The 25,266-nt window shown below is 36.3% G+C and overlaps 1 protein-coding gene across 3 annotated transcripts in view; it reads right to left on the bottom strand.

Annotated features, from left to right (window-relative positions):
* The window catches only part of LOC150078996 (kinesin-like protein KIF21A), a 755,520-nt gene that overhangs the window by 87,012 nt on the left and 643,242 nt on the right, over positions 1-25,266 (bottom strand). For all 3 annotated transcript variants that reach the window (XM_090383539.1, XM_090383541.1, XM_090383540.1), the window contains one exon: positions 7,174-7,313. In XM_090383539.1, coding sequence (XP_090239665.1) covers positions 7,174-7,313 — 140 coding nt within the window. The remainder of the gene's footprint in view (positions 1-7,173; positions 7,314-25,266) is intronic.

Below are 25,266 nucleotides of genomic sequence, written 5' to 3'. Positions count from 1 at the left end.
CTGTCTGCAAAATTTAAAGCAACAGGACATCTTAGTGTTCAACCAGGTAGAGGTCGAAAATGAGTGGGCTCCTCTCGTGTTGAAGATGTGGCTATGGTTGTCGTGGATTTATCAAGTCAATCTCTATGTGCTAGCACGTGACAGCAGTTTCACATGAAGTGGACATGCTGTATTCCACTGTAAGACTAGTAATGCATTAGGTTTTGCAGTACGATACTTACATGATGCACATGCTACAGCAGCTAAAGCATGGTGATGCAGATATTCATTTCACATACACACTTCAGTTTCTGGCATGAATGACAGTGGATATCACTTGGCCATGGAACATCCTTTGGAGTGATAAAGCCCACTTCTGCTTAAATGGATAAGTGACTACGCATAACTGTTGCATTTGGGAAACAGAAAACCCTTGAGTTATCCAAGAGGTCCCGTTGCATTCTCCAAAAGTGACAGTATGGTGTGGATTTACGGCCACATTCATGATTGGGCCATATTTTTTTTAACACCTAATATCGACTGGACCCTGCACCTGTTCTTTCACCGTACAGCGATATTATGAAATGTTGGCAAATTTCGCAATACAACAGCTGCAACAATGTGGGGTGCCTTCAGGATACCATATTCATGCAAGATGGTTGTGTCCCACCCCCACATCCACCGTTGTGTCCAAAGATTGCTACGGTAGCATTTACAGACGAATGGGTCATCAGCTGTTGTTTCCAGACATCTTGGCCACCCCGAATGCCGGAGGGCTCGCTCCAGAGCCGTCTACATAGGGATACTTTAATTTTAACAACTCCTGTTGTTGTTGTTGTTTTGGTTTTTAGGAGCATTAGCAACTAAGGCCATATTGCTCCGGGGATATGTGGTGGTCATTCCTTGACCTTTCCGCATCCTCCATATTTGGTGGTCACGGGCTCGAACCCCGGTCTAATCAAGAAGTATGTGCCATGTAGGGCTTGCATAAAATCGAGAAATTTCAAAACCGAGTTTAGCCGAAGTTTACTATTAAAACCGGTTTTAAAACCGATTTTCTCAGACTTAGGGAAAATAATTAAAAGCTTATAACACAGGTATTTATTTTATCTTGGGTAGATTGTACAACTCATAATCAAATCTTTTAAACAAAATCTATTATAGTATTACCTCTTATAGTAAAAAAAATAAAAAAAATTAAAATGCTCCAAAAAAGTAACCAGCTTGAGATTATAGAAAATTACAAATTGTATTCAAATCCTTTGAATAAAAACTATCTTCTCGTATAGTAAACAAAAAAATAATAAGCCCTATAATAATAATAATAAATAAATAAAAATAATCTGAAAAAAAAAAACAGCTTGGGGAAATTACTTTACTATTTATTGCTCAGCTTTTTTCTGAAAATGATCCTTTAAAAAACACAGTACAAAGCATTTTTCCTGATAGACTTGACCTTATTTTTGTGTTAAAGAGACCAGTGATCGAAAACACTGTCTCAGATTGGACTTGTTGGTTTAAAGGTCAGCAGTGCTCTATAAACTTTCTCCAGCTTTTCACTTCTACTGCTAGTTGCCTCCAAAATTTTAAATTCTTTGCTGATTTCCAATTCACTCGGATATTTTGAAGGTTCTTCAGTTAATCTTTTTATTACACTATCATACTCTCGCATGAGTGTATCTCCAACATCGGAACTAGACGAGTCTTTGTTTTCTTCTAAAAGAACAGTTCGTTTATTTTCAGTTTCTTCATTCAACGCTAAGACTCCTTCGGAATATTTTGCAAATAATCTTTGATAAATCTCTTCAGCATGCTTTTTCAAAACTTGCTTACTTGGAAAATCAAAAGTTCTTGAACCTGAATCTTCTTTCCTAAACTTTTTGGGCTTGTGTAGATAGCTCAGCAAAGCCACAGTTTGGCAATTTCGTCTTGCATTGTAACGCTGCAAAAGGCTTTGGTGAAACTTTAAAGCAAATGGGTTTTCTGCTGTATCAAGCTTAGTAAGCAGAAATTCTATTGAAGACTCTGCTTTAAGTAAGTCTGTATCTTCTGAGGTTATAGCCTTCAGAATCATTTCAACTGGTCACAAAGTTTCACATAGCAATTCAAGTGTTTTCCAGTCATCGTCAGACACAGCTTCAGTTGACAGTACTGCACATAGAGCATTTGGAATGCCATTTTTCAATTTCAAAAATCTCTCAATCATATAGAATGTGCTATCCCATCTTGTCTTGCAATCTAATATAAGTTTATATTCTTTCCCATTAAATTTTGCTTTAACAAAAATTTGTAATGTCATTTTTGGTAGGCGATTTTCGAAAAAGCTTGCAAATTTTTCTGACTTTGTTAATAGTTTGTGCAACATTGGCCATTGGATTGAAGAAATAAATGAGCTCATCGGTAAAGGCGGTTTGATAAAGTATGCCTTGCTGTCTTTCTTCAACTTCTTGATCATCACTACTTTCTTCATTATTTTCATTTTCTTCATTGTCTATGGGAGACTCATAATTGATTGTGGCACCATAATTGATTGCTTTTTCATAAAGTACATCTATAACTGGCAGATGTATAGAACGGGCTACACATTGTTGATGATTAGGCGTAATTTCCTTGCCAAACTTAATCATCATTGCTGCTGCATCGGTGGTGCGGATAACAATATCCTCATCCAAGTTCAAACCAAATTCCTTCAAGTATCCATTCACAATTTGCTCAGTTCTTCTGCTATCAAGTGAACCATTAATCTCAATAAGACCTAACGACCAATGATTGTCTTTTGAATGCACATTTATATTCATATACCTTTTATTTTGTATAGACGTATATTCGTCTAGAGTCAATGAATACCGTGCACCCAAAACCAATGAATTTTTGAAATGCTGAATGAGTTCTTTTTTCTTAGTTTTATAATAATTCAGAACCATATTTTTAATTCCATTCACTGAGGCTGGTAGTAATTTATCATATTTATTTCTCTGAAGGTGAAGGCTTGATTGTATAAACTCACTCTTGGCAATTGAATTAAAAGAAAATCCATCTAAAGCAGCTAATTTTGCAATCTCTTCTTCCATAGATTTTTTAACGATAAAGTTTTCTAATGTTCTAATCATTTTTACGGGAGGTTCACTGTTATCTTGTTTAATATCAATCCGATGCATTTTCTTTAAATGCAACATCAAAGATGATGCAGATCCTCCAGACGACTTCATTATCTTCTGACATTTCAAACATTGTGCTTCATCTTTGCTTTTTCAAGCAAAATAATTCTATACGTTTGATTTCATCTTAAACATATTAAGAGTAATAAATATTAATTAGTAGGAATTTATATCACCGACAATTTTAAATAAAAATACTGAAGATAACAAAGGCACAATACTATGCGTCACTCCCACAAGCACTGAATGAAGAGTCTAAACAAGGCAAGTTTCAAAATTTTCACAAAAGAAATTTTTTATTTATTTACTTGCAATTTTTTACCCCAATTAAATCTATTATATTTTCAAAATTACATAAAAGCTAAATTTGGTGAAGCTGCTTTTTGGAGAACATTTGATCGCAAATTTAATAGGAATAAAGAAGCAAAAAACTTTCTACGATTGAAATTTGATGCAATATTCAGTGAATCTGTTTCTAGTGAGTAACCATCAATAAGGCGCGTTTCATAACTTGCCTGGCGAACAAGACAGATGGAACGGAGAAATGTTGAGCATTTTCTTTAACGCTATCGCTCCGACTCACTCAGTCGTAAACGAGTACACCTGCATCGTGCCATGATACAGGTGGGAAGATAAAAGGTACCCCTCCTAGATTTGGGCCACTTGCCCATGAGATTCGTACCTAAACATAAAATAAAATAAAATAAAAAAAAAAAAAAACATGTTTAAAACATAAAGCAGTTGAACGATCCAGACAAACGAACAAACAAAAGAAAATGTGCGTAACAAAAAACCATATTCTAGGGCTAACTAAGAAAATATTCGAATCCGGTTTTAGAAGCTCGGTTTCGGTTTTAAGAATTCAATATGAAAACCGATTTAACCGGTTTTATAAAACCGGTTTGCAAGCCCTAATGCTATGCACTGGTGCTCCTGCCCACCTGGCTATGGAGGCGCAAACAACCCCTGTACTATGTATATAAAGTGCTTAGCATCATAATACACAGCCATTTCTGAATAAACAGAAAATTTTTAAGGTGGCATCGTTTTAGGTTATATCTCATATTGTGAATACCTTCACAACGAGTTGCCATGATATTGCACTACTTCGAATAAGTAACGCTTCACCTAAGGAGAAGACTAGTGTTACTTATTCTCAGATAGGTACCACCACCCATGGGTGGTGGTACCTATCTGAGAATGATGCTAAGAATGATGCTAAGCACTTTATATACATAGTCTAAATTTGTTCGCAGCTTGAGGCTCTAGCCCTAAATGCGCCTTAGTCTAAATACAACCCCTGTACTTAAAGCTTTATTATAAAAGTCTATTATTGACCATTATGTGCTATGCAGCAAGTTCATGGGGCTTTAGGGTGATTAATAGCATGGTGAAAAAATATCTTATCCAATCTCAACCTTTTCCCTTCTAGCCACCTTCACATAGCATGTAGAACTGCTTCTACTGTTTCTCTGCAGGTTCTGAATGGTCAGATACCAATTTACTATGAAATAATGTTGCAATATCTATTATATCACCGAAGAAGGGATCTCCCAGCTAATATTGGTAACTATACTTTGAATGTGGATTTTTCTGAAAAGGAAGATGTTGCTAGATTGAGATCAGAGTTTATGAGAGATTGGCAATTGGAATGGAATTCTGCTATTTTGGGCAGGGCTACATATAGTTTTATTCCTAATGTCTTTGAACACACTAAGCAGTTAAAATGGTTTTGTCCCAGCTTAAATGTCACATTTATGATTACAGGTCATGGGAGTATAAACTCCAAATTAAATGGACTTGGATTGCCCACATAGACTTTCTGCCCTTGTGGAGCTGTTGAGATGATGGTCAATCATTTAATCCTAGAATGTAACCAATATTTAGATGTTAGAAATCATTTACAGATTTTAACAAATGTATAAATGTATATAGTCTCGCTGATTTTCCACAGCTAGTGGAAACAAGCGAGAATATCTAGTATTTCTCTGAATTTGCTGATAGTGTTTACGAGATGAAAATGCATTGTAAATGTTAATCCTTAATGGGGGTGTAAAGACCAAAGAGTTTATAAGGTTTTACTGAGTCACATATTGCAAGTTGTTCTTGGGAACTGTTGTTAAAAATTAAATATAGTGCATTTGAGGGGTTAAATGGTTATATCCTTGAAGAAAAATGTCCTGTTAAATGATATACATTATACCCCCAGGGGCTCACATCTGGTTGGTATGGGCTTGGCACACCCAGGGTCCTAAGCTGGATATCATCATTCTTCTCTTTCTTGGTGATCCCTTCTATTTCTGACTCTCTCTCTCTCTCTCTCTCAGGGGTAACTCAGAAAAAAATTTTTTTTTTTTTTTTTGGACTGGTGCAGCAAAAGCCTCAGGCTTCCTTGCACCATATGGCTAATAATAATAATAGGTATTAAATTTTAATGACTATGTGCAAGACCAAAGGTATTAACATGTAGGAAACTAAGTTGTAGAAGATAGTGTTGAATACACCAATGTATTCTTGCTGTTAACAGTTATTATGAATATCTTTCTCTTGGAGATTTTTATATGGCAGTTAAGGAGATAAACTTTTAAGCATGAGGATGAGGACTTCAAACAATTGCAAGATTGTAATCCTTTTGTCAGTCTTTTACTGCTATAGGTGATAGTCAGTTTGTGCTGTCACCTTATTGGAACTCAGTTGAGAGATGTCTGAGGTTCACTGGATGTAGTTGAGAACTGAATTAAGATACTACATGGGGGGAGGGAATTTTTTTTTTTTTTTTTTGCAGACTTGGAATGGAGGATTTAAAACTGATTCAGTGGGTGAGATTCCTCTAAATGGGGTTGCTTCCCTTCACTGCCAAATGAGAATCAAATTGATTTTGGTTCTCTATAAAAAAACTTTCTCTATAAAGTTTATAAAATCTAGGGATAAACTTCAGAACAAGACTCTTATCTGTGGATTTTTGTTATAGTAAATGATAAACATTTATGCACCTCTGCCCCCTGCTTCACACTGATTGGATGATCTATTCTTTTGTGTAATTTTGTTTCCTGATTTAAAACAAGGGGAAAATAATTTCCTGATTCTAAATCAGCACTTACTCTGGGGTTAGTGCTACCTATATGGAGTACTTTGCATTTGTCAATGTTAAACTTCAATTGCCATTTCTCAGCCCATCTGCCTAAATTTTCTAGATCCTGTTGCAGTAGCACACCGTCATCACTGTCATTAACCACACTGGCAATGTGAGTGATACAACACTGCACTGTTGTATCACTCACATTGTTGTGAGTGATACAACAATGGGTGTTGGGCCCATTGTTGTATCATCTGCAAACATGGACATTAAGCCTCAGTATGCTTTCATTAATATCATTGATAAATAGAGAAAACAACAATGGGCCCAACCAAACCCTGGGGGGGGCTCCACTAATAATGTCAGTACATGAACAGCTGTGTCCTTTGATTACCATTCTCTATCTTCTCTCACTCAGCCATCCCTTTATCCATAGAGGCAACTTGTTCTTAATGCCACACTGCTCCAACCTGGACACAAATATTTTACTAGATAGCGTAATATGTAGAACTATATTAGGAATCTGTTATCTTAGTATAGTATTATCAATATCAATTAATCAATAAAATTTATTAATCTTAATAAATTTCATTGTTAATTAAACCGCTCCTGCCTACCCGTGGCGGGAGGCAGGAACGGTGCGAGCTAGTGACCAAGTGGCTGGAGAAGTTAGGTTTTTAGTGTGAAATAGGGATGCTCAAACCATGTCCTGTGGGCCACTTGTGGCCTGCCGGACCCTTAATTGTGGCCCACGAACACAACGAAGTTTCCAAAAAATATTTTTAAAAAATATATATAATAGCACAAATAAAGCTGTTAGAATTCTTTAAATTAACATCATTTAATCAAATTAAGTGAAATAAGTTAATAATATAGTAAATTTAATTTTAAAAAAATATAAAAGCAAATATCAATATATAGAAACTAGTCTTCCAATAAAGGAATTCACAAAACAATTACCTTCTGAACTACTGAAGAGAACATCATCAGTAGCTTCAACACAAAGAACTGCTTTTTTATGTCCTTCAGCAATATGAGTGCAGATTACTGGAGAAAATGCACTGTATGTAGATTTTCCTACAAAAGCAGTTATATATCCACTGGAAATGAATAAATGAATGAATCAATAAACAAATGGATAGCTGTTTCATAATACTAGTTTCAATTATACAATATTTCTGATTTTCTGTTTAAGTCACCATGATAAATGAAATCAAAAAAATGCCCTTATAAAAATGTCTCATCATCATTATATAATCAAAGGTTATTCTAAATGAGAATGTAGAATGTGCACCATATTGTTTATATATACTGTATTTTCTTTAGGGAAGGACTAATTCTTTACATCATTATGAATAACTATTAATCAATATAAGTTAATATTAAGAGTATATAACTAAAATTTGAATAATATTAATAATAAAAAAATCATTGTTAACTCTAATATATGCAAAATAAAGAATGAGTGTAAACCATTAATTTTTTTTTTAAGTCAAAATATAAACACATCACATCACAAAGTCCAAAATTCTGAAATTAATGATCTCTTGAATGTCATAAATGTTGATGATGATGATAATGTTTCTGAACTGACAGCACAAGTGTATATCCAGTTGATGATCATAATTAGAATAACACTAAATTGGTCTACTGTGAAGGATGGAACAAGCAAACTGAGAGCAGGACTGACCTAATGAATGCATCGATCTACTCATATAATGATCAGCTATACATGCAAGTGGAGTTGAAAGCAAATCAGAATACCATGTTATTGGACACTTCAACTATCTGGATACAGATCAGAAACTTATGGATAGGGCATTCACGTAGAATCAGTCAGTTCTTGGGTTGTTAGATGTGTTTTCCACATCAATTTGGTACAGATGCCATTATGGGGGCTAACATCCTTGACTTGGTTATTACTAGTGCATAGCTGCCAACTTTTGATTTTCAAAAAACTGTAGATCAGAAGTGCAAGTAAAATGAAGGCAGGAACTTTTTGACTAAATGTAGATCTTTGTAGGGGGGAAAAAATGCCAGGAGATTTTTCAGAAAATCAGGAGGTTTCCTTTCGTTAGTCAACATTGCACTAGAAATTATATTTCACTGGGAACATAAGCATTCTATGTGAAAATATAGCTATTGTTTTTAACAGTATAGTATTTGCATTCAAACATTAACTTCATTGGGATTTTTCTGCCTGTGGATCTCTGTGCAGATTGTCTGATTCTGATTGCTTCAAAAAAGATATTGTTGCAGACCTTCATCAGAAATGTTGCATCAAAGTTTTGTTCATAGCAAAGGTATGGTTGCTATGAACCATAGCAACCATAGTTCAAAGCTTTTCTGGTGAAGCTTTGGAAATGATTATTTCCAAAGCTACACCAGAAAGGAAAGATTTAAACTCTGTTTTTCACACCTGGCTGAATATTTTCACAAATCCCACATTGCTATGAGGAACTGTTAACGTGCCACACATGACTCGGGATGAATTGTTATACTTCATGCTTCTTTGTGCACTTTTCTTTTCCCTAACCAATGAATACTAGACATCAATTCTTTCATCTTTAATAACAGTATCTTTAGGTCCACTGCTCTGATCGTTGTCATTGTGCAAGGTCTTATTTGTGAACCCCCACAAAAAAGAATAATAAATAATTGTAAAGAATTATTTTAATTGTTTAATGTTTTTTTTTTAGAATGTTTATCATATTGAATTAATATATTAATTACAGGCAACCCACGTATAACATGGTACTTCTACAACACGTTTTCGCTCTAACACGGTTTGAGAATTGTGGGAAATCTCGAATAGCATGGTATTTTTGAGCTTTTGTGCCGGGAAACCCTGCTATTATGTTAGATGTAATTTTCAACATTTCCATTCCTTTTTTGTGAATCCCTGCTTGACTTGCTAGTCATTATCGCCTTGTTGATATTTTTCTAAAGCACATTTCTGGAGGTCACTACCATAAAACAGTAAAAACAATTTGCAGTTTCTGTTTATTGGTCTTTTTTGTTAGTGTAATCAATTATAAACAGATAGTAAACTCGATCTTTTTGCATTTGCTATAGTACCAATAGCTGGAATTCTGTGGGTTTTCACATTATTGCGGTGAAGTGTGTTTTCCCCCTTTCACGAAACATTCAATCACATAAAAAACATAATTAAATTTTTAGAAACTCATTACGCTATATCTCACTTGTGCGTATCGTGTTTGTTGTAACGTGTGCATGCCATGTTCTTTGTTATTAACTGCTTATCATTTTTACTCTCTTAAATTTTACAAAAAAAAAAAAAAAAAAAAGAAAAGAAAAGTTAGTGAACAGAAATATCAAGTAGTTAGTATGTACATATTACAGTTCGTATTAATTAAGCTATGTACGTAAGCGCAAATTTATTTTTATTTTGCTAACTGGAAAATATTCTTCCGATTTTCACATATCATTTAGATAATAAAGTTAATAAAGCTAAGGTAATAAAGTTAAATTATATCTTTAAAGCAGGGATTCACTGTATTTTGTTTGGAGATCCCTGGGTTAGGTTCTGTGCTATTGAACTTGTGCTTGTTTGAGACCATAAAAAATTGTGACTTCAAAGTGTGCAGTTCGTAACTTTTAAAGTGAGCAGAAGGTACATGAAATCTAGATGCTGCAGAAGAGATTGTGCTTAGCAGCGATGAAGAGGAAGAAAATTAAATGAACATACATTATCTGACATATAAGTATCACAGTTTGTAAGGTAATACATTTGTTCAGTTATTACTATTTAAGTTACTACTATTATAAAAATAAAGTTAAAATATTAAGTTATTACTACTATAAAAATTAAGTTTCTGATAGATATAAAAACAATAAAAAAGAAAGTGTATTTTTGTTAGCTTGAATGTAACCCCCTTTTTGTCTGGTTCTTAGTCCCGTATAACATGGTTTTGCATTACAGAGATTTTGTAGGAACCAAACTACCGTGTTATATGCGGGCTACCTGTATTTATAATAGTATAAGAATAGAAAAGTAAACAAATAAATTGAATGAATGAATATTCTTTAACAAAAGTATAAGAAAATAAAGCTCTAGCGTTCAGTTGGGCAGCTGAAAGTTTTATGGGCTCACATATTAATTCCTTCCAGGAAATCCATCCTATTCTTCCAGCTCTCATAAATGTCTATCAGAATGCTGAGTTCACTCCTAATTTTTTCACACTCTTTGCACTGAACACCTGCACCCTTCAGCAGTATTTTGTCCCATTCCAAATGTGTGCGCAAATGTCACACAAGTAGTACATTTTATAAGGCTGTAATTTGAAGAATTCCACCCTTCAGTTCTCTCCCCGAATTACAGCACTCCCACTACCCCATTACTTGGAGCCTTTTACTTTGCTGCTCTAGGCATGATATCCATTTAAATTCCATTTAATTTGAGAATATTACTCTAAACTAATAGATATTTAAATGCAATAATACGTATTACACTATCAAGTTTAAATTACACGTATTACGCTATAGTATAGAATAATACATGTGTAATAGTATAGCAGCTATAACATTATGCTCAGAGTTTTTAAACTAGTTAAACTAGCTGCCTTAGTATAAATAACATTTCTTATCTTAAAACGAAACAAAAAAAAAAATATATATATATATATGCCAACCTACATGATTAGAACTTTTGAGCTACTTAAAATGCTAAAATTCCACTACCATGTATACACTACCACTACCACTTTACATAATAGGATTCCTTGCCAGTAGAATATGCTTTAAACATTAGCTTACTTAACTTAACATTTTTCTGTCTGTAGCGAAAGAAAATCCAAATTCACATTTGCTTTTCCAATCTAGCTGAATATTCTCTCACACTCAGAACTACTAGAAGGAATTGTTAAAAATGTCAATCAAGATTTGAGGTAATCTGTTGTATTTCAAGCTCTCTTGTGCACTTTCAGTTCCTCAACCAAGTCACTGTACACCAGTTTCTTTCTTCTTTCATTTTTTTTTTTTTTTTTTTTTTTTATGAGAACCCCAAACAAACACGAGAGGTATTATAACCTATAGTACTTAGTACCGTGCTTGGGTTGGAGGTTGAGAAGACGAAAGAAGATATTTGTTGATATTGGACTTGAACTTCTGTAGATTGTAATTTTCAGGAAATACGTATGAAGGAAGGTTGTTCCAGAAAACGGCAGTTGAATGAATAAATGAGGAAGATGAAAAGTTGGTTCTGTGGGTTTGAAGTTGGACAGTAAATGGATGTTGGCTGGTGGCGGCACGTGTTCGGACTGTTTTGAAAGAGAGAGCGGGAATTATAGAAGCCAATTCAGAAGAACAGTGCCCATGTAAGTATCTGTAGAAGAGGCATGCAGCAGAAACAGTGCGTCTATGAGAAAGCGAGTGGAGAGACTCTGTTAGAGATGAATCATTAATTAACCTAATTGCCCTCTTCTGAATGGAATCAAGAAGCCTGAGAGAGGTTTTGGGGGCACCACCCCAGATGTGGGAACAATATTCCATGGCAGGGCGGATTTGCGATTTATACAGAGTGAGCAGCTGTTTGGGAGAAAAGTAACGCCGAGAGCGAAAGAGAAAACCAAGTTTTTTAGATACAGAGGAAGCAATATTTGTAATGTGCTTGTGCCAAGAGAGATTAGAAGTCAGGGTAATCCCCAAAAGAGATATATCATTTTGCCTAGAAATCGGAGTGTCACTAAATATAAGCATAGGAGCAGAAGAATCCTTTTTGCGAGATATAAGACAAGATTGAGTTTTAGAAGGGTTGAAATCAACTAAGTTGTCTTTGCCCCACTGGAGAATTACCTAAAGATCGGCATTTAAGGAATTGGCAGCAGATTTTCGAGAACTTGAAGCTGATTGAGCTGGACAAGGTTTCTCAAAATGGAAAGTTGAATGCAATGTGCTATCATCGGCAAAACTATGGATAGGATTTCCAGTCAATGGAAGAAGGTCATTGATATACAAGAGGAAAAGAGTGGGGGGAAAGAACTGAACCTTGGGGGACACCGGCATTAGTGGAGAAGTTAGAAGACAGAGAGCCATCTACCATCACCCTCAGTGAGCGATCAGAGAGAAAACTGGATAACCAATTACTAAAAACAGTTGGCAAACCATAAGATGGAAGCTTGTTTAGAAGACCTTTATGCCAAACACGATCAAAAGCCTTTGAGATGTCAAGAGCAACTACTTGTGTTTCACCGAACCTTTCCATTGAATTAGTCCATAAATGGGTAACATAAGCCAGAATATCACCAGTGGATCGACACTGACGGAATCCATACTGGTGATCATTGATCAGACGGAAGGTTTCTAGGTAGTTTGTGTAAGAGTTGGCGGTTAATTGATTTCTCCATTACTTTAGAAAGAGTAGAAGTAATAGCAATGGGACGATAATTGGATGGAAGGGATTTGTCACCCTTTTTAGGAACTGGCTGGATATGAACAAATTTCCAAGCAGAAGGAAAAACACCTTTGGAATAAGAAAGTGAAAAAAGGTGGCAAAGAATAGGAGTAAGTTCAGGAGCACAGGTTTTGAGAACAAGTGGAGAAATACCATCAGGACCTGGAGCTTTCTTAGCATCAAGATTCATCAAAATCCTTCTGATATCCTTTTGACGGAAGACCACAGGAGGCATTGAATGGAGCGTGTTAGGAATGGTGGGAGGTGTTTTACCAAGATCATTAATACATGAGCTGGAAGAAAAATGGGATGCTAGCAGGTCAGCTTTATCCTTGGCTGAAGTGACAACAGAACTATCTGGTTTGGACAGAGGTGAGAGCAATATAGCATAATAGCATCAGCTAAATTCTCACATTTAAACTTACAGAACTGATGATGCAAAACATCTGTTGCTTTATCTTATTTATTTATCGTTAATGACAACAAGAAATACTGGAAACTTATCCAGAAAAAATTTCAAATTTTAGAGTGATGCACTATGAATTGATGATTTTTGTGCTACCTCAGCATTTATAAGAACATTTTTCAGTGGGAACTTATGAACCAAGTAATCACATGGAGCTATAATGTACTTTCTCACTGAACGAAAGAAGCAATAACTTACATTTTTGGAAATTCATTAGCATATCTTACTAAACCATATGGATGATTCTGACTTGTTCAGATTGTGAATAGCCTTGCTTCTTTTCGCAACTTGTTCAAAACCTGAACAAGTCAGAATCATCCATATGGTTTAGCAAGATATGGTAATGAATTTCCAAAAATGGAAGTTGAAGATTTTAAAATTGTTGGTAATATAAATTTGCATATAACTTTCCATATTCTTCAACACATCTAGGAGTAATGATGTCAGTACATGGATTGACACACATTGGATTGAAGAGCTATGCTTGGATTTTTAAATATTGGCATAACAATTAAAAGAAACAAGCAGATTGCTTTATCCAAGCCAGAGAAGAGAAATATGAACAGACTTTCTGCACAAGTGAAGATAACATTCCTAGAATTATCAGCTTGCTGGGCCTGTTTAAGATTGTTTTTACCAGAAGTTAATTTTCTTTCATTTGTTCTCTTTCCAAACTTTTGAATCATGAACTGGATTTGAACATAAGTGAGCACCACTCACTAGTGATTGCTTGTACAGGGTACCTATATATTATTCAGCTGATTTTGAAGCTCGATTAAAATTTTATTGTAATAAGTATTGTAAAACAGTTTACTATACTTAATAAAGCAACTCAAAGAATTTTTTATCACCCAACAACACTTCAGTAAACCTCCAGATGGGCACCTTTGGTAGCACACAGAATATCAAGACAATTTCATTCCAAGTTCTTTCAGGCATCTCTTGATAAATGGAAGTCACTGTCTGTTCAATCTGGGTTTTCACTCTGTAATATTGTTAACTGTTTTTTGCATACATCTTATCCTTTACATAGCCTCATATAAAGAAATCCATACATGTGATATCCAGGGAATGGGACTATCCCAGCCGATCCATTAGTTAGGAAATATTTTATTGAGGAAATCACACAATATACAAGCTCCACTATTGTGGTGCCTCATCTTGCTGATAGAAGACATTGCTGCATATCTTCCAGCTGAAATGTAGCATACAGTTTTAACGTATCCAGGTAATTTCCATGAAAGCACAGAGTTTCACTGTGCTTTCATGGAAGGAAAATGGCCCAATCACCTGGCTGAAAGATAGTGCACCCCACATTTACCCTGGGATTATCAGATCTCCCATATGCATATGTGACAGTTCAGTCTGTTAACTTTACCAGACAGGTGGAATGGTGCTTCATTACTGAAAGGGACATTTTCCAGAAAGTGTTCATATAAATGAGAATTCCTCACGTTGGATGAAAATCTATATGGGTGAGAATTCCTCTTGCTGTGAGGCTTAATTTCCTGGACAGTTTGCACTTTGTATGCATAAAGTTTCAATCTATTTTGAATAACCTTGTGTGATGTTGCTCATAATATTTGCAGCTGCAGGCTTGCCCAGCAGATAGAGTTTGAAGGACTTTGAGTAAACAAAGTCCTAGAAAATCTATCTGCTGGGCAAGTGTGCAGCTACATTAGGCCTATATCTGTAGATATACCATTGCTGGGTATATCTACAGATATACCCAGCAATGGTATATCTGTAGATCCATTGCTGGGTCTATCTGGAATTCCCACTGAAAATTTCTCTTTACCATCACTGGAGATTTGGTATCCCACAGCAACAACATGCACAAAGCTTTTTCCTGCACTGTCACCATTTTAACAATGTACCATTGCAATACTTGATGGAATAAAGGCTGTCAAGTGCATGAGTAAAGATGCTCATTGAATTGCTTTGATAACTGCAGAAAATCATTTCTAAGATAGCTACTACAATAAAATTTTAATGGAAAATCAGGTGAATAACTTATAGATACCATGTACTTCAATTTGATAACTGTGAAAAGTACTCCTACTGCTTTTCTAACCAATTTCAACTTCTTTAAATAGCTTGTTAAAGGTTGTTCACTGTTCAACAATCTAGTTAAACATGTAACCAAAAACAGCCAACATGTATTCATATGCTTAGCACCTCCATAGCCAGGTGGGCAGGAGCAGCAAAAAAAACCCCACCAAACTCATATGCTTCAAAATCTTTTTTTACTTCAGTGGCATGCATTAGGTCAAAAATGCTTAAATCCATCTTTCCTTTTTAGCAGTTCTTTCTAGATAGTACTAAACTTCACCAAATACTTCTAGTTTCTGGGGTCAGCATGCAGCTTTCTTTTCAGCACAGAAGTTACTAAGTGGACAGGGACAGCCTATTACCAACGGTGGGCAAATGCGGCTCTCAGAGCCGCATGCGGCTCTTCGCTGAGTTAAGTGCGGCTCCCATTGAAAATTTAAATCCGTTTTTTTTTTATTATTTCAGAAATTTTTTCAGTGAATTTTGTTAAATTATAAAAATATAACTAAGTAACTAATATTTTGTTATACGGATTTTATGTTGTGTTTATTTTTTTTTTTTTTTGTCTAGATATCTTGCTATTTTTATTTTGATTATAAATAAATCCGTGCGCATTTACACTGCTGGCGCCATCAGTGGACTTGTGCGTAAAAAGTTACGAGTGTAATTTTTCCGCGCCGTAAATTAATTTAATTATTTTGTTTCAATTTCAGACTTTGGAATTAAAGTTATTTAAATTTTTTGATAACATGACCTCAGAAAATATCAAAAAACGAAAATACGAACAAGAAAATAGAATCTTTCAAGAAGAGTGGGTAGAAAATTTTGCTTTTATTGACAATAATGGAAAGTCGTTGTGTCTTATTTGTAAAGTTACAATTGCAAACTACAAAGTAAGCAATTTACGTCGACATTACGAAGTAAGTCATCCCCACTTTTCAACTCAATATCCATTAAATTCAAAATTGCGAACAGAGAAACTTAAGTGCTTGCAATCTGGTCTTCATAAGCAACAAGGACTCTTGTCTTCTTTTAGTCGCGAAGATGACAGAGCAAACGAAGCTAGTTTTTTGATAGCTTGGAATATTGCTCGTGCCAAACGTCCATATGGAGAAGGAGAATTTATTAAAAGAAACTTGGAAGAAGTGGTTAAAGTTTTGGATCCAGATAATACAAAACTGCATAAATTGATCGCACGGGTTCCTATGTCACGCCGTACAACTGAGCGTCGTATTGGTGCAATTAGTAAAAATGTTGAAAATAGTTTGATGTGTGATTTGAAAAATTGTACAGCATTTAGTTTAGCTCTCAACGAGTCTACAGACATTCAGGATGTTCCACAATTGGCCGTTTTTGTCCGCTATGTATCTGCAGACGTAAATGTGAAGGAAGAAATGTTAGACCTAGTAGCTCTTATCGAAACAACTTGCGGTATCGATGTTAGAAATGCGCTTGATGAAGTAATGAATAGGTTTGAATTGCCTCGTGATAAACTTGTAAGTGTTGCGACTGACGGAGCGCCTGCAATGGTAGGGAAAAACCAAGGTCTCATTGGTCTTTTAAACAGCGATCCTAAAATTCCACGTTTCTTACCTCTTCACTGCATAATTCACCGCGAGCATCTCATAGCGAAGTACTTCAAATACGAAAATGTATGGAAGATTGTTTTGCAGATTTTGAATTTAATTAGAACAAATGCCAAAACACATCGTCAATTTAAGAACTTTTTAGAAGAGTTGCGAGGGAATGACGAAACAGATGAATTGCCCAGTGATTTATCCCTATGGTGTGTTGTAAGATGGCTGTCAACTTACAATGTTTTGGGCCGTTTTGTGGAACTCCTAAATCCTATCATAACATTTACAAAAGAAAAAGGTAAAAAATACCTAGAATTAGAAAATGAAACTTTGCTTTCTGACTTAATGTTCCTTACAGACATTATAGAACATTTGCAAACACTTAATTTGGCTTTACAAGGAAAGGAAAAAAATATTATTGATTTGTCACAAACTGCATTTAGTTTTGAAGCTAAACTTCGACTTTTTGTGTACGATCTTAAGAACAGAATATTTAATCATTTTCCACGAGTAAAAGCAAATATAATTAATATCAAAGAAGAAAAGTTAGACGAATACAAAGAAAAATTGGAAGAATTGCAAGCAGATTTCGAACATAGGTTTGAAGATAAGTTTGAAGATTTTAATGTAGTTGTATTATTATTATTATTATTATTTTTTGTGTGAAAAGAAAAAGACAAAATCTTTATCACCAACTATGTTGCGATAATGAGATGGAGAAGGGCTAAACTCTAGAAGGGCTAAAAGGGTGGCTCTAAGAGTGAAGTGGGAAATTATCGACCTATCAGTCTGACTTCAGTGGTAGGGAAAATCATGGAGGCAATGATCAAAAGTGTAATTCAGGATCATTTGGATAAAATTGAAATTCTCAAGGATAGTCAGCATGGTTTTGTAAAGGGAAAATCGTCTTTAACAAATCTGGTTCGCTATTTTGAAAGGGTCACTCACGAGCTGGATTTAGGGAATAATTTTGACATTGTTTATTTAGATTTCAGCAAAGCTTCTGACTCAGTCCCACATGAGCGGTTGCTTTATAAGCTGGAACAGGTTGGAATCACTGGGAAAATCCTTAGATGGATAGCAGGATGGCTTCAGGGCAGGAGGCAGAGGGTTGTGATAAATGGCTATTCCTCAGATTGGTTTGCTGTAAGAAGTGGGGTTCCCCAAGGATCAGTATTAGGACCACTGTTGTTTTTAATTTTCATAAACGACATTGATGAAGGGATAGAGGGCGTGATGTCTAAATTTGCAGATGATGTTAAAATTGGTAGAGTAGTTAATGATCACTGTCAAGCTGAGCTTCTTCAGAGAGACCTAGATAGACTTCAGGAATGGTCAGAAAAATGGCAGCTATGCTTTAATCCAACAAAGTGTAAGGTATTACACCTGGGAAACAGTAATCCCAAAATAACTTATTCACTTGGTGGAGTTCAACTAAACCCAGTACTGCAGGAAAGGAACTTGGGTGTTACGATACGTTCAGACATGAAATTCTCTGAGCATTGTAAACGGGTTGCAAGGAAGGCCCATGGTGTCCTATCGATGATCTATCGAACTTTTGCAAGTAGAGATAGGGATGTGATAATCCCATTTTATAAGGCTTTTGTTAGACCACACTTGGAATACTGTGCTCAAGTATGGAAACTGCACCTAAAGAAAGACATTGAGCTTCCTTGAAAGGGTGCAAAGATGGGTAACTCGCCTTGTGAGATCGGCAAAAGGGCGTCCTTATGAAGAAAGACTTTGAATATGTGGGTTGCAGAGTTTGGAAACTAGACACCTTAGAGGAGATTTGATTGAGGTGTTTAAGGCTCTGAGAGGCATCAGTAAAATGAATGAGGACGAAATTTTCAAGATTATAAATGATGCTAGAACTAGGGGACATAAATTCAAGTTACGGGGGGGGGGAATTTTTAGATTGGACTGCAGGAAGTTTTATTTTAGCCAGCGAGTTATAAATTACTGGAATAAGTTGCCTACATGGGTGGTAGAGGCTGACAGTTTGGGAAAATTCAAAGGTCATCTGGATAATACCTTCGGATGAGGGAAGCGCATAGGATGATAGGTTTAATTTCCTTTTCTTTTATTAATTATTATTTTTTTATTTTTTTTATCATTGTTTTATTCAGGGTTTTTTTTTTTTTTTTTTTTTTTTTTGGCTGGTGCAGCATAAGCCATAGGCTTTCTTGCACCATGTGGCCATTACTAATACTAATACTAAACTGAGTAAAAAAAGCAGATTCTACATCATAAATTTGGAGATGGCTCTTCAATTTATGGCTGTGATGCTTAAAATTTATCTTTTTGGGAACTACTTCCTTTTGATGGAAAGTGTGGGAAAGGAAAGATCTGACCCAGATTTCAAATGTCCAGCCTAATAAAAATGTGGAGATTTCCCTCCAGACCAAACTTGTAGAGACCTTCTAAAATGCCAAATCTTCAGACGATTTGCTTTCTTGATGTAGAAGACAACCTATGACTGACAAAACTGACAAAAGACTACTGCCTTATGAAAGGGGTCTGTAAATTCTCTTTCGAGAAATATATCAACTGAATGATCTGTAGTTGTTGGTACTACTGCATATGGATAGCAATAACTCCAGAGTAATGTACAAACAGTGTGGTACTACACACTCAGGGTAGGGGAAAATGAAGGAGACCTAGGGGTAATTGTGCAGTCAGATACGAAGTTCTCTGAGCAATGCAGACAGGCTGCCAGGATAGCTCATGGGGGTTTTGTCAAATATATACAGGAATTTTGCTAGCAGGGATAAGGAGGTGATTATCCCATTGTATAATGCAATGGTAATTTTCTATGATGTGCATCACTGCCTGATTGATGCACATTGGTTTCACTGAAGATTTTGTCTTTCAGTATAGGCTCTAACTGACTGTAGTGACATCAAACTTCAAATGTTGCAAGGCGTTCCAACCAGCCTGATCAACTGCCCACCATGAAAACCTAAATGAAGCTATGGTATCCCACTAAGTAATGAAATTATCACAGGAAAGTAATTGCTTCCATAGGAATTCTCATCAATCACAAGTTAGTAAAGGGAGGAGAAAAGGGAAGCAGACAGAAAGCTCAATGACAAAGAACATATGGATAGGCAAGTGGAAGGAGGTTTTAACTTTCACATTTAGGAGGAAGCCCATGGCTTAGTGGAATGCAGCACTGCTCACCACAGAAACGAGTCCATTAAAATCCCCAAGAGTAAGATAGTGAATGGCAACTACATAATAAGATCCTAAAGTTCTGTCTGGGGAATGTCAATCTTGGATGACAAAGAGATGGAGCACACCACTGCCATATCCAGGTATCATTGTAAGGAGGGGGGGGGGGCATGGCAACCAGGTGTTTGAATGGTGTTTTTTTTTAATATAATGAACATAAATATTTTATTGATTATCTTAATTTGAATATTAGGAAAGCATGTGAATAATAATACATATTAATCACAAAAAATTACAATAATATATTATTTCCAAACATTTGGCAATATAACACACTGAAAAAAAAAAATTTATGAAATATATAAGAAAATTATAAAAGGAAAGAATAATAGAAGTATGTGCAGAGGCTGATTTACAGTGAAGTTAATGAAGCTTAAGCTTCAGGGCCCCTCACTTGCATGGGCTTCTTCAAAACCCTGGGTGGGGCCCCTAGAATATGTCCCCATGGTCATAATGTTTTTGCAAAATTTGAAAAAGTAAGATATTTTAACCAAATCGGTTAACAATGCTGTCTCTTTCCACTCCGATTTCCCCTCCGTCACACTGTTGTGTCATGTGGTGTTGGAGTCATAGGTGATGGCAGGATATTTTGCAAGATGGTGCATGTGGGAATAAATTTTTTGTTCACCAAATTTTCAAATACATGCAATATTTTAATTAAGTCAAGTTTGACTGATTTACATATACAGCCAAGCCAATGTTTTGTGATTGGTGGGAGAAAGTACTTGTATTTTGAAAGAAAGAATTTGTATTGTCTTAATGTCTTAATTTGAGGTATTGCTCAACCCATCAAAGGCAGATATTGTGGGGATTTCAGAGATGTGGTGTCACACAGATATAAGGAATGCAGAACTGGAATTTGGGGAGTACAATGTCTACAGAAAGGATAGCCAAGATAGGAAGGGAGGAGGGGTTATGCTATTAGTTAAGAAATACATAAAATCCAAGGAAGTGAAGCCAGTCGACATCGTTGGACAGTTCAGTGTCGAGTCAGTTTGGTGTGACATAAGCATTGGGAGATCAAAATTGAGAGTAGGAGTGTGCTATAGGCCTAATGACTCTGATGAGTATAATAAGAAACTGTACATGGAAATAGAGTGGGCCAGTAAAAAAGAGAGTCTTATAATGGGGGATTTTAATTTCCCAGATATTGACTGGAATTTGGAGGCTGATCACTCGCACACTAGCAAGGCTTTTGTGGATTTATTGGATGATTGTTTTCTACATCAGCATGTTCGGGAGGCAAGTAGAGGAAGTAATACTCTTGATTTGATTATCAGTAGTGATTCTTCAAGCATTAAGAATCTGCAGGTAAATGAACCACTAGGTGGCAGTGATCACAGTGTGCTGAAGTGGGATTTACTCAAAGAGGTAACTACCATTAGGGGTAAAGGGAAGGGTTATTGCTTTCGTAAAGGTGACTACGATGGACTGAAACAGTGTTTAAATTCTATACAGTGGGACCAACTGATGATGTTACCAACAGCAAATTCAAAATGGGAAGCATTCAAAGAACTTATCTTGGAAGCTAATAGGCTTTACATACCAACTAAGAAATATTGTTCAAGGTTTAGGCTTAAGTGGATGTCAGATGAAGTAATGAGACATATGGCAGAGAAGGAAAATGCATGGGATACATACAAATTAACATGTGACACAGAAGCGTATGATAGATACAAGTTGATCTGTAACCAAGTTACAAAGGAGGTTAGGCAGGCAAAGGCAGATTACGAGAAATCTTTGGCAAGGGATGCAAAGAAAAACAGCAAAGAGTTCTTTACTTATCTAAACTCTAGAAGGAAGGGGATGAATCAGATTGGTCAACTTGATATCGATGGGTCAACTGTTGATGATCCTGCTCAGGTAGCTAACAAACCAAATGAGTGTTTTACATCTACATTCACACACGAGGAGTTATTCAAGAGGGAGATGTTTATCTCCCTCTTGAAGGCCAGATGTTTATCAAACTCTAACAGGGAGTTAAATGATTTTGTAATTACTGACAGTAAAGTAGAGGAGAAATTGATGAAGTTAAACAAAAAAAAAGCAACTGCGTTGGATGGGATCTATCCAGTTATATTAAAGGAAGCGGCAAAGGAAGTAAGCAAACCATTAGCCATAATTTGGGACCAAGTAATGATGTTACCAACAGCAAATTCAAAATGGGAAGCATTCAGAGAACTTATCTTGGAAGCTACTAGGCTTTACATACCCACTAAGAAATATTGTTCACGATTTAGGTCTAAATGGATGTCAGATGAACTAATGAGACATATGGCAGAGAAGAAAAATGCACGGGATACATATAAATTAATGGGTGACATGGAAGCCTATGATAGATATAAGCTGGTCTGTAACCAAGATCACATAGGAGATTAGGCAGGCAAAGGCAGATTATGAGAAATTCTTGGCAAAGGATGCAAAGAAACAGAAAAGAGTTTTTTACATATGTAAACTCTAGAAGAAAAAGGGATGAATCAGATTGGTCCATTGGATATTGATGGTTCAACAGTTGAGGATCCTGCTCAGGTGGCTAACAAACTAAACCAGTATTTTGCATCTACATTCACACATGAGGGGTTATTCAGGAAGGAGAATGCCAGAGGTGAAGTTAACTCTAGAGTGAGCTAGATGATTTTGTAATAACTGAGAGGAAAGTGGAGGAGAAATTGTTGAGGATAAACATAAAAAAGGCACCTGGGGTGGATGGGAGCTATCCAGTTAAATTAAAGGAGGCAGCAAAGGAAGTAGGCAAACCCTTAGCCATAATTATGAGAGCTTCTTTGGACTCAGTGGAGGTACCCACAGACTGGAGATGTGCAAATGTGACCACAATTCACAAAGGAGGATCAAAGGCTAACACAAGTAATTATAGACCTGTGAGTTTAACTTCTGTTCCAGGAAAATTAATGGAGGCACTGGTTAAAGAAGCACTGCAGGATCATCTAGACACGACTTCAGTTATAGCTCGGACACAGCATGGCTTTGTTAAGGGAAAGTCTTGCCTGACCAATTTGATTGGATACTATGATGCAGTCACAAAAGAACTAGGAATAAAGATGCAGAGAATAACTTTGATATTATATATTTTATATCTTAGAAAGGCTTTCGAAACTGTTGCACATGGAAGACTGCTGCACAAATTGGAGAAGTGTGGCATTGGAGGCAAATTGCTGCTATGGATAAAGGGATGGTTGAGGGGGAGAAGACAGAGAGTGGTAATCAACAATGGACACTGCTCATCGTGGACTAATGTTATTAGTGGAGTTCCTCAGGGTTTAGTGTTGGTCCATTATTGTTTTCTGTATTTATAAATGATACTGCTGATGGTATATCAAGCTTAATGTCCAAGTTTGCAGACGATACAAAGGTTGGCAGGGTTGTTAAGGACACTACTGACACTATGCTACTGCAACAGGATCTGGAAAGATTGAGCAGATGGGCTCAGAGGTGGTAAATGAAGTTTAACATTGACAAATGTAAAGTACTACATATGGGAAAAAGCAACCCCAGAGCAACATAACAACTCTGTGGTACTACACTGACTGTAGTAGAGAATGAAAAGGACCTGGGGGTAATTGTGCAGGCAGAGATGAAGTTTTCTGCACAGTGCAAATGGGCTGCAAAAGTAGCTCATGGTGTCTTGTCAATCATATACAGGAATATTTCTAGCAGGGATAAGGAGGTGATTATTCCCTTGTATAAGGCAATGGTCAGGCCACACCTTGAGTACTGTATACAGGTCTGGAGGCCTCATTTCAAGAAGGATTTAGAGCTGCTGTAACAAGTACAGAAGGGTAACAAGAGTAGTGAATGGAACAAAGGGTTGCTCTTATGAAGAAAGGCTTAAGTTTTGCAAATTACAGTGTCTGGAGACTAGGCACCAGCGAGGTGATCTGATAGAGGTGTATAAAGCTTTCAATGGTTTGAGCATACTCAATGGGGATGGGATTCTCCCTCTTGCTCAGAATAATCACCTGAGAGGACATAAATTCAGATTTAGGAAAGCCAGATATGGATAGATGTGTGGAAATTTGCCTTTAGCCAGCAGGTAGTTGGTTGGTGGAACAGACTTCCATCCCTTGCTGTGGAAGTTGATAACTTAAATAAATTTAAGGCTCAGCTGGACAGGTATTTTGAACGAACGGAGGGGTGAAATGGAAGTGATTTTTTTTTTTTTTTTGGCTGATGCTGAATAAGCTTGCTTTCTTGCATCATATGCCTCTACCAATGCTAATTATGAGAGCATCCTTGGGCTCAGGGGAAGTTCCCACGGACTGTAGATGTGTAAATGTATCTCCAATTCATAAAAGGTGAACAAAGGGTGACATGAGTAATTACAGACCTGTTAGCTTGACTTCTGTTCCAGGGAAAATAATGGAGTTACCAGTTAAAGAAGCACTGCAGGATCATCTAGATAAGACTAAGACTGCAGTAATAATTCAGGCACAGCATGGTTTGCTAAGGGGAAGTTTTGTATGACCAATTTGATTGGATACCATGATGTGGTCACAAAAGAACTGGATGCAAAACATAATTCTGATATCACATACTTTTTTCAAGAAACTTTTGATACTGTTGCACATGGAAGACTACTGTACAAAATGGAGCAGTATGGCCTTAAGGCAAGTTGCTACAATGGATAAAAGGATAGTTGAGTGGGAGAAGGCAGAAAGTAGTAATCGATTGACACTGCTCTTCATGGACTAATGTTATTACTGGTGTTCCCAAAGGGTTCAGTGTTAGGCCCATTGTTGTTTTGTATATTTATCAATGATACTGATGAAGGTATATCAAGTTTAATGGTAAAGTTTGCAGATGATACAAAGGTTGGTAGAGTTGTTAATAATAGTAATGACAGTATGCTGCTGTAACAGGATCTGTAAAAGTTTGGCTTATGGGCTGGGAAGTGGCAATTGAAATTTAACATTGACAAATGCAAAGTACTGCATATGGGCAGCAGTAACCCCAGAGAAATGTACCAACTGGTGGTGTTATACTCAGGGTAGTGGAGAATAACAGAGACCTGGGGGTAATTGTGCAGTCAGATATAAAGTTTTCTGAGCAGTGCAGACAGGCTTCCAGAGTAGATAATGGGGGCTTGTCAATGATATTTAGGATTTTTGTGAGCAGGGATGAGGAAGTGATTATCTCCTTGTATAAGGCAATGGTCAGGCCACAACTTGAGTACTGCGTACCTGGTATGGAAGCCGCATCTCAGGAAGGATGTAGAGTTGCTTGAGTGAGTACAGAGAAGGGCAACAAGAGTGGTGAACGATAGAAAGTGGTGCTCTTATGAAGAAAAGCTTAAA

Source organism: Mastigoproctus giganteus, chromosome 10 (assembly GCF_048544385.1).
Source record: "Mastigoproctus giganteus isolate SK-2022 chromosome 10, ASM4854438v1, whole genome shotgun sequence".
In the NCBI taxonomy this organism is placed as follows: Eukaryota; Metazoa; Arthropoda; class Arachnida; order Uropygi; family Thelyphonidae; genus Mastigoproctus; species Mastigoproctus giganteus.
Note: the sequence above shows the minus strand (reverse complement) of the source record. Positions and strands in the feature narration are given on the sequence as shown.